Source organism: Mus caroli, chromosome 8 (genome assembly GCF_900094665.2).
Source record: "Mus caroli chromosome 8, CAROLI_EIJ_v1.1, whole genome shotgun sequence".
Lineage (NCBI taxonomy): Eukaryota > Metazoa > Chordata > Mammalia > Rodentia > Muridae > Mus > Mus caroli.
In genome coordinates, this window is record NC_034577.1 from 735,465 (window position 1) to 751,942 (window position 16,478).

The following is a 16,478-nucleotide window of genomic DNA, read 5'->3' on the forward strand; positions in this document are numbered from 1 at the left end:
CCCAAACAATCCTGAACAATAAAAAAACTTCTGGAGGAATCATCATTCTTTATCTCAAGCTGTATTACATTGTAATAGTGATAAAAACTGCACGGTATTGGTACAGAGTCAGATAGTTTGATCAATGGAATAGAATCAAAGACCCAGAAATAAACCCACTCACCTATGGACACTGGAATTTTTAAAAGAAAGCTAAAACCATACAATGAAAAAAAAAAAAAAAGAAAAGAAAAAAAGAAAGCATCTTCACCAGATGGTGCTGGTCTCCCTGGAGGTCTGGATGTAGATTAATCAAATTAAAACATGTTTATTAACCTGGACAAAGCTCAAGTTCAAGTGGATCAAGGACCTCAATATAAAAACCAGAGACACTCTATCTAATAGAAGAGAAATTGAGGAATATCCTTGAACTCACTGGCACAGAAGAAAATTTCCTGAACAGAACATCAATGGCTTAGACTCTAAGATCAACAATAAATAAATGAAACCTCTTGAAACTGAAAAATTTCTGTAAGGCCAAGGACACTGTCAATGGGACAAAACTTCAGTCTACAGATTGGGAAAATTTCTTCACTAAACCTACATCAAATAGAGAGCTAATATTCAAAATGTATAAAGAACTCAGGAAGTTAGATTCCAGAAAACCAAATAACCCAATAAAAAATGTGGTACAGAACTAAACAGAGAATTCTCAGTAGAGGAATCTCAAATTGCCAAGAAGCACTTAAAGAAATGTTCAGCATCCTTAGTCATCACAGAAATGCAAATCAAAATGAATGAGAGATTCCACCTTATACCAATCAGAATGGCTAAGATAAAAACCTCAAGTAACAGCACATGCTGACAAGGATGTACAGAAAGAGGAACATTTCTCCATAGCTAATGGAATTGCAAACTGATACAACCACATTTGTAATCAATCTGATGCTTCCTCAGAAAATTGGAAAAGTTCTACCTGCAGATCCAGCTATACTGCTCCTGGGCATATACTCAAAAGATGCTCCACCATATCACAAGGACACATGCTCCATTATGGTCATAGCTTCTTTATTCATAATAGCCAGAAACTGGAAGCAACCCAGATGTCCCTCACCCAAAGAATGGATACAGAAAATGTGGTTCATTTACACAAGCATTCAGCTATTAAAAAGAAGGACATTATGAATTTTTCAGGCAAATAGAAAATATCAACCTGAGTGAGCCAGACCCCAAAGGATATGCATGGCATGTGCTCACTGATAGGTGGATATTAGTCAAAAAGTACAGAATACCCATGATATACCCCATAGATCCTAAGAAGTTAAATAAGAAGGAACACCCAAGTAAGGATGCTTTAATCCCGCTTAGAAGGGGGAGCAAAATAATCATGGGAGTCATAAGAAAAGAAGGGCCTGGGTGGGAAAGTAGAGTGGGAGGGCAAAGGGGGCAGGATCATATGTGTGGGGGAGACAGGACAGTGTCTCAGAGGTCCAGGACAGTGAATGGAATTACTCAGCAGTGGGGTGTGTGGGAAACCTCTAGAAAGTCCTAGAGACCTGGGATGAGGGAAGCTCCCCAAGACTCAATGTGTGTGATCTTAGCCATCATTCTCAATGCGGGGGCGGGGGGGGGAGAATATGAAACCTGAAGAGACTACATTTAGTAGTCAGACATGACTTCAAATGGAGGAATGGGCACACCAACCCACCTACAACATTTTCGACCTAAAATTGCTCCTGTCTTAAAACAAAACAAAACAAAACAAAACAAAACAAAACAAAACAAAAACCAAAAACATGCAAGGACAAAAATGGAGGAGAAACTGAAGGAATGGCTGACCAGTGAATGCCCAACTTGGAATATATTCCGTAGGTGGGCAATAAAAACTGACACTATTTCTGATGCTATGTTGTGCTTGCAGACAGGAGCCTAGCATGGTTGTCTGTTGAAAGGCTCTTGTAGCCACTGCCTGAGACAGATGCAAATACTCACAGCCAAGCAACAGACAGAGGTTGGGAACCCCTATGGAAGAATTGAGGGAATAATTGAAGGAACTGAAGGGGGTGGCAACCCTATAGAAAGACCAACAGTGTCAACTAACCTGAGTCCTTGGGAGCTCTCAGATACTGAACCACTAACCAGAGAATATATAAGGGCTGGTCTGAGACCCCAGACACATACATAGCAGAAAACTGCCTTGTCTGGCCTCAGTGGGAGAGGATGTGCCTAATCCTATAGAGACTTGATGCCCCAGGGTTGAGGGATACCAGGTGGGGGTCCACCCTCTCAGAAACAAAGAGGAGGGTGGACAGGGAGAAGAACTCTGTGAGGGGGCATTGGGAAAAGGGCAACATTTGGGATGTAAAGTAATAAAATAATTAATAAATAATGATAATAATAAAAGCTAGTTGTTGTGGTGAGTGTTTGTAATCCTGGTGCTTGGGGGGCACAGACAGGTAGATCCTTGGGGCTTGTTAGTTAACCTGTCAAGGTTTCTTGGCCACTTGTAGGCCAATGGAAGACCCTGTACAAATAAAGGCAAGACCTTGTGTGTGGTAGGAATAAAATGGCCCAGTGTTTAAAGTAAAGGCACTTATCACCAAGCCTGAAGACCTGAGTTGGATCCCCAGATCCACAGCTGTGCTGTGGAATGTGTATACTCCCCGAGCTTAGTAAATAAATAATTGTAAAAAGTGTTTTTAGGAAGGTGGACAGTGTTTTAGGAATGACACCATAGTTTGTCCCCTAGCTTCCATACGCACATACACACATATATCTACACATATGTTTACATCCCACACATGTGCACATATATGCTTATACTCACCCAGTAAAAGAAAATCAAGTGAGTAGATTCATTTTTGTGCTTTTTGGTTTCTGTATGTGTGTGAGAGAATATGTGAGTGTGTACGTGCAATGCGAGTATCTTGAGAACATATTCAAATGCCTGATAAGTGCTGTTAGATACAGAAGAAAAAGGAGCAGCAGTATTCTTGGTTTAGAAAGGAGATGATGAAAAGTTACCATTGAAGAATGAGCTTTATTAAGAGACAGGTACCATCATGTTGGGATTCATAAGCCACACTCCAGGTAGGGAGAATGAAAAATAACAATTTAGCTTTTTGGAATGGGACAGCTGAGGGGTAAGATGTAGGCTGCTAGAGTTTCCTGGTATCGTGGCAGATCCGCAAGGATTCACCACCAGAGGAATCTGATTTAAATAAGGCTGACAAGATTAGGTTTTAGTTGCTGCGCCCTGAGACTGAGTTACCATTGTTTCTGAACTACATTTGTGTTGCATTTTCTTTCAGGCAGCGGCTCGTCTGGGTTCAAGAGAGAAAGGTACTGCAGCAAAGTGTGGCTTTGCCAGATGTGCACCACAAAGGTCGTGGGATTTGAAGCACAGGGTTGGCGTGGTAACGACCCGCCAGTGAGAACTGAGTGAGCTGGGTGGAGAGATTAAGGAGTTCTGAGTCAGAGTCTCAACGAGATAAAACAGGTCGATCATTGCCAGCCTGTGCATGGCCAGCCAGACACCAGTGGGCAGAGGTGGGGGCACTAGCACAAGAATGAGAAGGTTCTTTATTTTATTTTATTTTATTTTATTTTATTTTTTTTTTGTTTTGTTTTAATATTTCCTGCAACAGGTGGCAAACCAATGTGTTGGGCAAGAATCCACTAGAAATTTAAGATTATTAGCCTGAGAGTTAGAGCTTTCTTTTCTTTCTTTTCTTTTTTTAAATGAGTAGCTTGGTAGCACTGAGAGGAGTCAGATGAGTCAGGTGGACTCAAGCACAGGAATTGAAACAAAGAAACTGCTAGCAGGCTCTGAGGTCCCCTGCTCCGAATTAGCGAGTTGTAGAATGGAAGTTGTTTACTTCTTGGGGCAGAGATCGATTGAACTGTGAATTTATAAAATTGGGTTTATTCGCTTTTAGGATAGATTTATATACAGTTTGTCTGAATCACGTGGGGAACTTTGCCTGTGGTTTGGAACTAGGATAGGGATAGTCACTGACCTCAAGTGAACAGGTATTAATAAAATAAATGTCTGTGACTCCAGGCAGAACAGATAGATGGTATAACAAGATGGCTGCTCTAGGCAGAGAGACAAACAGAAAGATGGTATAAGGATATATTGCTCTAATACATCTTAACAGGATACTCAAATTCTGTCTAAGTGGGCTCCACAGGAATTCTGGGTTTAAATCCTGCTTTGGTTTATAAGCAGTGCCACAGATCCTTTTGGTCCCTGTCTGCGAGGGACGGGTCTCTAGTCGCAGGTAGGCAAGGAGTCGGTGGGAATTGACAGACAGACTCGACACAAGAGAGTGTGGATCTGAATGTAATTTTTCAAATTGAGCATCAAACTTTTTATACAGAAGAAAATAGGGAAGTTAGGTGACACATCAGCAAGGTACAAATGAGGTTACCGGATGCTTAATGNCTCTTACACAAAACAGAGGAATGTAAACACAAAGACTGGCAGGAACTGGGCAATAAAACAACTGAGACAAAATCAGCTCTATCTAAGGTCAGCTATAGTCTTAAAAGCCAGGTGTGAGGTCTTTACACTCCTAGGGCAAGGGCTTTCACACTCAAGTCATGGTTCTAATTAGGGAGTTCAGCTCTAGCTAACCATCTCATGAATAATGCAATACTCTAAAACCACAGCCTAATCTACTTCCTAAACCATTGTAAATTCCTGTATCTGGGAGTGACTTGGCTTTTATTCTAAGTGATAGTGTAATACTAGAGGCAATTCTGAATGTCACTGAATAGGCAACATTCTTACTGAATTCCAAGCCCATGGTCAGCTCAAGGACTTTCTAGGATGTTGGAACACTGGCGAAGGCTTAGATATGTCAGAATTCAATCTTAAAAGGCACTTATAATAAAATAATACTAAAAGAGAACACGTGGATCCATACACCAGACTAACATGTGGATAGGGTATGAGTATACAGGTTATGAGATTGCCAAAGTTCCAGGAGGTGAGTTTCCATGAAACTCTTTGCCTCGTGAGTGCTCCCAGGCCTCTCAGCTTGCCAAGCAAACTTCACTGGAGTGTGCATAGCAAAGCAGGTACAGATAGAAGTGTGAATCAATTGTGTTAAGATGGTATATCGATATATTGCTCTAATATGTCTCACATGACACTCAAATTCTAACATGGGCTCTACGGGAAATCTGGGTTATTATCCTGCATGACAAAATAGAAGAGGCCTAAGAATAGGCACATACAATATTTTTGTTTACTTCATTTGTTTTGGATTGTTTTAATTTGAACTAGGATAGGGAATATTAATGACTCCAGAGTAGAGAATTCAGTGATAATTATTGCTTGCCTTGAACAGGTATTAATTGTCTATGTCTGTGGCTCCAGGTAGAAGGTTCAACAGACAGAGATTATACAGGTATTAATAAAATATGTCTGTGGCTCTGGGCAGAGAGCCAAAGGAAAAGATGGTATAGATTGTTTAACCAGCCACAGGAAGCTCATATTCTGCTAATGTAGGGTCAACAGGAATCTTGAGTGTCTTTTCCTGCTTGGCAAGATAGGAAAGGCCTAATATAGGCACATACAGTATCTTAGTTTACTCCATCTGTTTTAAATTGTTTTGATTTTCAAAATGGGTGTGATTTTGAGTTTTGTGGTTATATTAATCCTCTGGGAGAGAGGTCTAAATGAAGGGTTTTCTGATTACTGGCTCAAGGATATGCTGATTTGGGAAAAAGTTTTTGTCTTTGTGTTTTTGGAAAAGGTGATTAAGGTATTTACACCGTCCCGAGTTATTGATAGAGGGAGACCCCCCTCCCCCCCCCCCCCGCAAGAACTAAATTCCAGAGAATCAAACAAAAAAGTTGTCTTGATGATACCATGAATCAGAGTAGGGGCCATTTCATATAGATCTCAGAGGATGGGGGTAAATTTAGTAGTCAGTCTGTCTCTGATTCCCCAGCCAGTAGCAAGGTAGGTGTAAGGAAGGGAATTCCAGGTATGAGGATGTGTCTGTACCACTAGCCCCCATGATGTCTTAGAGAATAGCAACCTGACATCTGTGAAGTTCCTTGAGTAAGTGAGACTGGAACCTGTGATTCTCCTAGGGTGCAGACACCTGGGGTTAAGAACTCATAGGCTGATTGTTGGTAGGGGCCTTGCCATTCCCTAACAAGGGCGTGGCTTTGGCTTGGGATGCAGTTTCCTACAGCACCTGAACAGTTCTTCAGTACCATTTCATGTGCACCCAGTGTGTTTAGATCTTCATTGTCCTGACTTATGAGCAATGTACCAGGAATAAGTTTGGACTTGGAGAGGTCAGCTCCTTATATCCTTACATAAAGCATGAACAGGCAAATGTGACAGCTGCTTTAAAGAACTTCCAGAAGCTAGTAAACATGTTTACACTTGAGCAGAGAGCTAGAAGATTCCCTTCTCAGGACCCAGCATGGAATCTCCTTGGCTAAAGGGAGTTGGGGTATTCTTATCCCAGTGTCCAATAGTCACCGATTGACTGGAGGAACTATATCCTGGGTGCCTTCATCTGCATAATGGGCTATGCCAATGAGGGAAGGCTCCTTGCTGTGGTGGTTACTATTGTCAACTCAACACGATCTAAAATCACTAAAATGAATCTCTGGAAGGGAGCTTCTAGATTTGCTTAATTGGGATGTGAAGACACATCCTAAATATAGATGGCCTCATTTCTTGATCTGTGGTCCCAAATGAAAGAAAAAGGAGAAAGTGAGCTGAGTACTAGTTTTCATTTCTGCTCTCTGATTATAGTTGTAATATGAGATGCCCAGACTTCTGTGCCATGCCTTCACCTCTGTGATGAATCTGTACCCTCAAACTGTGAGCCCAAGTAACTGCCCCCCCCTTCTGAAGTTGTTTTTGACGGGTATTTTGTCACAGCGAAAAAGTAAGACATCAGCCAAAGGGCTCAGGGGAGCTGGGTGGAGATTGAGCAGATGGATAGAAAATGTGCAGGGATGGGATCAAATCCCAGGGGACAAAGCAGCTGTGACAGCACAATGAAAATGTTCTTTTTTTTCTTTTTTGGCAAGGGTTCTGAGTGTGTCCTATATCTGGTAACAATATTAAGTTGCCAAGGTAGGGGGCAACCAGGAGACCTGAGCCATGGAAAATCTGAACCCTTCCCCATCAGGAAACAGAATTGGAAGGAAGCAGTGGCCCAAATCCATAGAGGATGAGAACACTGACAGAGAAAAATGGGTGTTTTATTAGCATCCTAAAGTAAAAAGACAAGGAGAGGGAGCATGGACATGAGGGACATGAGTCAGGTTCATCCACTTGGCATCGTTTGGGATGCAGAGGCTGAGATGAGGTCTTTCATTTGGTGGTGCATGATGAGGTTGAAACTTTCTTACAGATCCAGAAAAGTGAGTTATCACATCTGAGATCATTCCAGCCATTCCCAGAGAACTCTGCACAATCTTCATCACCGACATTGTTGGGCTCCCCTCTATTCCAATACTGTGTAAAGCTGCAAAGCCAGTTGTGACAGTTAGTTTTAATTGTCAACTTGACACAATTTAGAATTGCTGGAGAATAGAGTCTCAATGAGGCATTGTCTAGGTTAGGCTGGCCTGTGGATATTCTGAGGAATTAAACAAAACAAAACAAAACAAAACAAAAAAAGGATTGATTTAGATGAGAAAACACCCAGATATGGGTGTCATTCCATGGACTGTTGCTTGAAATGAGCAAAGGTATGTAGCTATCTTCTTTCTCTGCTCTTGACTGTGGATGTGAGCAGCTGCTTCAAGTTTCTGCCTTGATTTCTTTCCAAAAATGGTCTTTGTGCTGGCTAGTTTTATGTCAACTAGAGCATTGAAGAGGAGAGAGACTTAATTGAGAAAGCACCTCCATAAGATTGAGTTCTGGGCAAGCCTGTGGGACATTTTTTAAAATCTGTGATTGCTGGGGAAGGGCCCAGACCACTGTGGGTTAGAACACCCCTGGGCCAGTCATTGTAGGTTCTATAAAAGAGCAGGATGAGTAATACCTGGGGAACAAGGCCTTAAACAGCACTCCTCCATGGCCTCTGCAGCTCCTGCATTCAAGTTCCCACCCTGTTTGAGTTTCTGCCCTGACTTCCTTCAGCCATGGACTACAGATGTAGAAATGTAAGTGAAATGTTTATTTCTTCCCCAACTTGCTTTTAGCCACAGTATTTCATCACAGCAATAAGACAGACTGTAACCTGAACTTGTGATCTAAATCTCATACAAGTTGCTTTTGCCAGGATAGTTTATCACAGCAACAACAAACAACAAAACAAAACAAATAAAAACCAAAAAAAATGAACACATACACCACACACACACCACACACACACACACACACACACACACACACACACACACACACACACACACAAAACTGTAACACTAGTTCACAGTACTTTAATCTGGCCCACTGTCATATTACAAACCACATTTTTAGTTTCTGGAAGCTCAATATTTTCACATCCTCCCTCAATTCTGGTTCCCTTTCCTGCCTTCCTTCCCTCCCTTCCCTCCCTTCCTTCCCTTCTTTCCCTCCTTTCCTCTCCCCTTCCTTCCCCTCTCCCCTCTCCTCTCCTCCCACCTCCTTTCCTTCATTTTCCTTCATCTTCCTTTTATTTTTTAAGACAGAATCTCATATAGTCTTGTCTGGTCTCAAACTCACTACAGCTAAGGATGAACTCAAATTTCTGATTCTCCTGCTTCTACCTCCCAAGTGCTGGAATTATAACACACTTGGTGTACATGGTGCTGGAGACAGAACCAGGGCTTTATACATTTAGGCAACCACTCAATCAACAGTTACATTTCCAGTCTAACTAATCTTCTCAATGATAATAGTCCTCTCCCTCACCCAGTGGCCTTGGTTAATAGTTCCCTTTCCCAGTGACCTTACTTTATTTTGTATTTTATGCCTACATACTTACACTAAATACCCTACATTAAAATCCATACTCCTCAGGGGGATGCAACTCTTGCTGATTTGACAGTGGAATTTGCTGCTATTCTGTCTGTGCATGAGTAGGAAGATCTTCCATTAGCAATTGTGGGAGCTCTTTTCCCTAAGGGGCCAGGAAGAAGAGTTTGAGCTCCCCAAATAGCTCAAGTCAGAGTGCAAAAGACACACATACACTGTACAAAGTGTACCTTTCATTGTTGACCTACCTGGGTGACAGAGGTGAGCCATCCACCCAGTGCCATGTGGCTTCATTATGCATGTCTGAGAGACCCATCCAGGTTGGTCCTCTAGCCTTAGAAGTCTGCTGCAGGAAGGTCTGGAGTAGGACACAAGGAAGAGTCAAAGGAGGAGAGCTTTTATCTTCACGAACTTTTGCAGGAAGTTCTTCTTGCAATCTGACGTCCCCCTTCTGCCCTTTTGGGTTATGGGCTCTCATGGGTACCTAGGTGGTTTTAGCTGTTTACAAATATGCATCTTATAGGCAGATGGACTGTGGCACACAGACATACTCAGCTGGATTTCCCCCAAACACATTTAGTAAAGCTGCAAGGTTGTCTGTCTTGGGTGATCTGAGAATGTCTGTAGGAATTGACTCGTGACTAGCTTTTATGTGATGGAAACATTTCTACCAGTTCATGATGGTTGCTCAAGATGCATACCAGCCACGTCTAGCTCTGTACTGGGTGATGTCCTGTTGATGAGGATAAACACCAAGGAAATGGGAAGAACTATACATTAAGATTGGATTTTTTGCATGTGTGTATGTATACAGTGTCTGTATGTATAGATGTGTCTATATTTGTGCCATACGTGAGTGTGGGTGCATGTGTAAATGGTTGTGAAGGCCAGAGGTCAGCATTTGGTGTCTTCTTCAATTGCCCTTTACAAATTTTTGAGATAAAATTTTCTACAGTTCAATCAGGTAGACTAGCTGCTCAGCAAGACTCAGAAATATGTTGTTTCTATTTCCCCAGTGAAGGCATTAGGTTCACTGACTTCCAAAGTACCTGGAAATGCTATATAGGCTGCTATAGAAGAAAAGTGAACAACAGTCTTATCCAGCAGTGAACAATGTGAGCTGTAGTAATGACCAGCCTGCAAGATATTCCTATGCCTGCAACATCAGTATAGATATCATGGGTGTAACCAACTGCTTTCTGCTTGGATTTAAGGGATATTCCACAAGAGGAAACCTATGCCTGGTACTCTGAGTCTGGCCAAGAACCCATGGTTGATGAGGCCCCAGCAATGAACCAATTACTATTATTTTGCTAATACTTCCAACTGCCTTCTAACTTCATGTCTCTATAGCTACAGAAGTCAGACCGCCTCAGAGGAGCTTCTTTGTGTAGTGGATGATGGCTGAAACAGAATCTCCCAGCTGCTTAAAGCACAGAGTATAAGTGGTTGTGTAGTACTTGGCCCTAAATGGGGCATCTGTACCATGTCTGCTCTCAAGACATGCTCTGGGAGCATCATGGAAGAGAAGACAAAAGGTTGTAAAAGGCAGAGGCTGGAGAAGACTGTGCACTCGTGACCTCGCAGCAGTTATGGTTGTCTGCACAAGATCAAGTTTGTCTACACTGCAGCATGGAGAGGGAAGGTGTTCATCATGAGGTACTAGCACAGTTGATGGCTTCTTGGGGAGAAACGGTCAGTTTTTTTTTTTTTAACTTTTTTTTAAAAACTGGTTGGCCGATTAAGCTCTGGGGAGGGCCCTATGTTCATGAATGTATGTGGGAAACATAATTGTGCTCAATGGAATACAGAAAAAAGGATGGGAGTTTGAAGTTGGGAGGGAATGGGGGATGGATTCAGGAGGAGTTAGACAGAGAAGAGGGTGGGTGCGAATAGGATCAAAGTGCATGTGTGAAACTATCAAATAATAAAAATATATACATTTTAGAATGTGGGCATGATAACTGGCTCTTTCCATCTCCCTCTCCCTCCCTCCCTCCTCCCCCTCACTCCCTCCTTCTCTTTCCATCCTGCCCTCTCTCCCTCTCCTTCTCCCCCCTCCCCTCTGTGTGTGTGTTGTATGTGCATATGTATGTTGTGTAGGTGTTTGTAAACTGTGAGTACTCATGCAGAGGCCACAGGAAGATATCAGGCATCCTGCTGCATTGCTCTTGGATGAGAATTTCTTACTGGACTTGGAGCTAAGCTGACAGTCAGCAAGCCTCAGGGATCTTCCTGTCTGCAGGCCCCATCCCCAACATGGGGCTTAAGGGCACATGTGACCATGCTTGGTTTTTTTCTGCACAGATGCTGAGGCTCCTAACTAGATCTTCATGCCTTTGCAATAAGTGCCCTTACCCACTCAGAAATCTCCCCAAACCCATAACTAGCTTTCAAAATGTGGTTTCAGACTCAAGTCCTTGTGTTTTCAAGGCAAGCACCTTCATTAAAGACATTTCCTTAGTCTCTAGTGTAGCAGAACATATATCTCCCAGTGAGGAAGGAATTTAATACTACCCAGCACAAAGATAGCAATTACATTTTAGGCTTTCCCCCAATGCACCAGAAATATTTAAGTCTTAGGTGTGATACTGTGGTGAGTACTTGAGGAGGGGCTCATTTCCACCCTTCTCTAGTCAAATAGAAAAAGCAGCATCTAACTCATAGCCTTGTCTAGCAAATGGTCTCACTCTCAGGCGACCTCAGCCAGATCCATGTTCCAGACAAGGATGGGGCCCCATCTGGCATACCTGCTCCTCATCAGTCTCTATGATGACCAATTGGGCCCCTAGTTCCTGGCAGGCAGTGATGGAGTTGTTCCAATTTCTTTGGGACTTGGAGAAGAAGTAACAGCTTCCATTGAAGAATGTCCAGTCCCTGGGGCAGGGTTGACACAAGCCATCTGTTGGAGGAAGCAGATCATATGGACATACTTAGATGTCTGTGTTCCCATTTCTCTTCAACCTATAAGGTCTCCAGAACCAGGGTTCTTACTTACCACTGCATTCTGGGGAGCCATTCCCCTCTGTGTTTCCTTATCCTCTTCTTCACACAGAAAAAAAATATAGAAGTCTTAAGCCCATCTTCTCTAGTCATGTAGGTGCCTAGAGTTCGGCACAGAAGTCAGGACTAGCTTGACTGAGTGCCTACTGTGTGCACAACCCCTCTGTGAACTTAGAGTGCCCATGGTGTACATGGCCCTTGTTAACACTTAATTCCGTCTATATGCATGGCTCCTGTGATTGCTGCATGCATGGACCCTATGAACATTGTATGCTTACTGTTTACATAACCCCTTTGATCACTGAATGTCTGTTGTGTGAATTGATATTGTGAGCATTGCCTATGCTGCATATAATTTCTGTGAATACTGAATGCCTACTGGGTATATGGCCCCTGTAAACACCAAGTTCTATTTTCAGTATTATATTGTGATATCAATTCACAGAGAAGGAAATTGACACTCAAAGAGTCTGTTGACTGAAGGAAACTGACTCCCCTCCCATGGAGACCTGAGGGCCTGAATCCCTGGTCTCTGGCCACTTACCATGAACTTCAGCCTTCAGTTGCATGAGCTCCTGGTAGATTTTGTTCTGAACCTCTGAGCTGGGGACCTTTGACACTTAGCCGAGATAGGGAAAAAAAAAGAAACACCTGTAGTTATTAAAACCCGTAGTTATACTCCTTTTTGCTGTGGCCTGCACTGGGTCCCTTGGGACATTATGTTGTTGGTTTTTTGTTTGTTTGTTTGTTTTTTGTTTTGGAGGGTGGGTCTTACTATCTTGGCACTGACTTCTCCTGCTCCTGGGCATATGTCCTCATCTTATCTCAGCTTCACAAGTAATTAGAATTTCAGGCACATGCTTCCACCTCAGTGTCTAGGAAAACTTCTGCCTGATGTCTTTAAACATGTATTTGCTTGATTAGTTATCTGTTTATTTATTCATTTATTATGTGTATGACTGTTTTGCCTGTGTGCATGTATACTCCATGTGTTTGTCTTGTGTCTTAGGAGTTCAGAAGAAGGTATTAGATACCCTGATACTGGGGTTTTAGATGGTTGTGAGCCATGGTGTATATGCTGAGAACCAAACCTAGGTCTCTAGAATAACGGTAAGTGCTCTAACTGTTGAAACAACTCTCCTGTCCTTTGTTAATACCTCTAAAGGCTAGGAAACTAGACACCCAGAGAAAGGTGGCCTATCAAGAGAAATGGGGACATAGCCCTTCTCTGAGACCCTCCCCTCCCCTCCCCTCCCCTCCCTGGTGTGCCAGAGATGGGGGAGATGTCCCTGAGGAGTTCCTAGCACCACTGGAGGTTATGCTCTCAACTTGAATTCCCCATCACTTTCCCAGACAGACCCTAGAGCCAGATCAGAGAACTGAGCCTTTCATTGCTCCTGACCTAGGATCAGAATGATCAGCAGAAGCCCAGCCAAGAACAGGAAGGAGAACAGCTGCAGGACCAAGGGGTTACGGCTCTGCTTCGTATACTCTGCAGAACAGAAGGTAGTTGTATTAGAATCATAGTGGCCTTGACTCAGTGTGACCCCAAAAGATAGACTTATTGCTGCTATCCTCCTCCTGCAGGGCACATGAGTCTGGACTCTGTGCCTCTACCTCCTATGGCCCACAATTCTATTCCCCCAACCTCCATCTCCCAGGACTGAATGAGAAGTTTAGGATCTCAACTCCAGTTTCCCAGGACCCACTTCTGGGGGAGGTCATCCACTTCCCCCAGGCCCTCACCCTGCTGTACCTGCCAAACTCTTGATTCCAAATTTTGTTCGTAATCGGGAGCTGATATCAGAATACCTGGTGCCACTCATCAAACACTCTTCATCCTCTGGAGAAACAGAGAACCAGTCAGAGCCTGGGTAGGCTCCGCCACAAGCTGCCCCTCAGGCCTCCTTCACAGAGATCCCACAGTCCTAGCCCATCCTTACCTGGAATGCCCACTTGCTGTGTCTTTGATTCCGTGGAGTCACTCATGGTTACTAGTGCCTGGGACTTTGAGAGAACACAGCTTCTGTTGTCCCCTAATGCCCACTTCCTAGACATTCTGATAGGAAGAGAAAAAAGGAACTGAGTACAATGCTGAAGAGTTAGAGGGAGGAACCGCACCCCTGACACAGCTCATCTGGTGCCAGGCAACCCAGGAATTTTTTAGGGAGAGGTTTGGGAAGACTAGGGTGTATACCAGAAAGATGTGATCTATTCATCTTGTGACCAAATTTATGGGACACCTTTATCAAAGCTAACAGCCTATAGAGTACGTCTACTTTGCTATGTACTTTCCACTTGTGCTAAGGATTGGAGAGCCATAACCCATATTTCTGGTTATTCTGCCCCCACTAATTCGTGCTTCTCTGCTTTGCTAGCATAGGGGCTCGCTGTGATTTCTGCCAACTCTGGTGTATTGATGGACAAAACATACTCTTATCAATGCAATGCCTGCTGCAGATCTACTTATTTTACCTCTCTATGCTGTAGCACATGATCATCTTTCCATTTCTGTACACCCAGATTAGGTAACAGGCTAATAGTCACACAGCTATTTCATGGTGAGCTGATGTCTGAACACAGCTAATCTGACTCTATGGTCCTCATTGTAAACTAAGGAGAATCAAATGGTCCCAAGGGTCAGCACATATTGAATGAAAAAAGGATGCATGTTTTTGTTGTTACTCTTCATGGGTAGCAAAGACACCCGTGGAAGCTGGGAGTTGGTTCTTTTCTTCCATTATGTGGGAACTGGGGGTCATATTCAGGCTATTGGGATTGGAGGCAAATGCCTTTATCTACTGAACCATCTTGCTGACCCATTTCACCTTATTTTTGACACAGATTGCCATTGAAGCTTGAGCTCATTGATTCAGTTAGATTGGCTGTCCAGTGAGCCCTGAGAATCCTTCTGGTTCCTCCACACCAGTACTGGGGAGGTCTGGAAACTGTTGCTGACCCATTGCCCTTGCTTCAGGACAGCTTCTGATGGCAGGGCAGTTTCTGACTGGCTGCCTGAAGCCTGTTTTTTTTTTTTTTTTCTCGTAACCGACTTGTCTGGGCTTGCTTGGACTTGACCAGTCCTTAGGTCTAGTCTCCTGAACTGCCAATTTAAAGCCTGTCATGGAGTCAGCCTAGCCTTCTCAGTTTGTCTTTCAGAGTCTGGGTTACCTTAGGATGATTTTTTACCCAAATTCTGTCCATTTGCCTGCAAAGTTCATGATGTTGTCTTTAACTACAGAGTAAAACACCACAAGTAAATTAACCACATTTACTTCATCCATTCTTCAGTTGAGGGGCAACTAGATTGTTTCCACTTTCTTGATTTTATGAATAAAGCTACTATAAACATAGTTGACCAAGTCTCTTTGTGGTAGAATAGAGCATCCATTGGGTATATGCCCAGGAGTGGTATATCTGGGTCTAGAGCTACGTCAGTTACCAGTTTTCTGAGAAACCACCATATTGATTTCCAGAGTAGCTAATAGAAGTTTGCATTCCGTGTTGCCTGAGAATCGGCAGCAGACATCTTGGTTCCGGGACTCTGCCGAGAGTATTCTGCACAGGTGAGAGTGTGGANTACAGAAGCTAACAGCTTCTGGGACAGGCGGGAGCCACAGATCTTCTAAGGCAGCCCCCTTTTCAGGCCCCAGACATCCTGCCACCTTCCCAGCCAGAGGACAGGTGTCTGCCCAGCCCAGGAGGGCTTTGGCTCAGAATCAGCAGAAGAAATCTTGGTTCTGAGACACCACCGAAAGTAGTCTGCACAGGTGAGAGTGTGGACTACAGAAGCTAACAGCTTCTGTGACAGGCCGAAGCAACACAGCTTCTGGGAAAGGTCCTGTCTTTGGCCAGGAAGGAGGTCAGATACCTGTGCACCTTCCCTGTAAGAGGAGAGCTTGCCTGCAGAGAGTGCTCTGACCACTGAAACTCAGAGGAGAGAGCTAGTCTCCCANGTCTGCTGATAGAGGGTAACAGAATCACCAGAGGATCAATCTCTAAACAGAGACAACTGTCACGTCCAACTCGGCCAGCAAGAAAGATGCAACCACCGGTTCTTCTTAAAGTAGTTTTACTCAGGCAGCTTCTTTCTTCAAATCCCCCAACCTCCCTGGTTACAAGTGTTTTTCTCCCCTCCAGCCACAACCATGCCCCCACCAATCACCACAGGTCACATCACCTCACCAGNCAGGATTGCTCAGCCAATCAGGGATTAAGGGCGGGCCATCCACCAAACATGGGCTTGTTTACAGCCTGGAATAGATTTCCATCTGGCTGGCCAGGAAGTCAGGAATGGCTTCCCACAATTCCCCCTTTTATATTCTTTTGAAGCAAGCTCCATGGGTGAAGATAGAGGTCTGATCCCCAGTGTGCAGAAATAGGGGCCATGTATGGGACTGACTCTTAGGCTCACAGGTTTTTACCCAGAGCAACCCTGACCTGCTCCCGTGCCATTTTTCCTGGGGGAAGGACACTAGGACACTCAACCCTCATGCAATCAGACATACCTCCCAGAGATTGTCAAACAGCTTCCAGACTAACCTCTGTG

The 16,478-nt window shown here is 43.6% G+C and overlaps 1 protein-coding gene across 2 annotated transcripts; it reads right to left on the reverse strand.

Annotated features, from left to right (window-relative positions):
* Positions 1 to 7,200: 7,200 nt before the first annotated feature.
* Positions 7,201 to 13,984, reverse strand: LOC110300493 (CD209 antigen-like protein D). 2 transcript variants are annotated; one of them, XM_021170681.1, is made up of 7 exons: positions 13,873 to 13,984; positions 13,686 to 13,772; positions 13,332 to 13,421; positions 12,474 to 12,548; positions 11,677 to 11,828; positions 9,175 to 9,284; positions 7,201 to 7,487 (listed from the first exon to the last, which is right to left on the reverse strand). In XM_021170681.1, exons 1-7 carry the CDS (start codon positions 13,916 to 13,918, stop codon positions 7,334 to 7,336), a joined length of 714 nt encoding a protein of 237 aa, XP_021026340.1. In that variant the 5' UTR covers positions 13,919 to 13,984; the 3' UTR covers positions 7,201 to 7,333. The 2 variants fall into 2 exon arrangements, with proteins under 2 accessions (XP_021026340.1, XP_021026341.1); XM_021170682.1 differs by lacking the exon at positions 13,332 to 13,421 and having other exon boundaries at positions 7,298 to 7,487; positions 13,873 to 13,924.
* Positions 13,985 to 16,478: the final 2,494 nt, after the last annotated feature.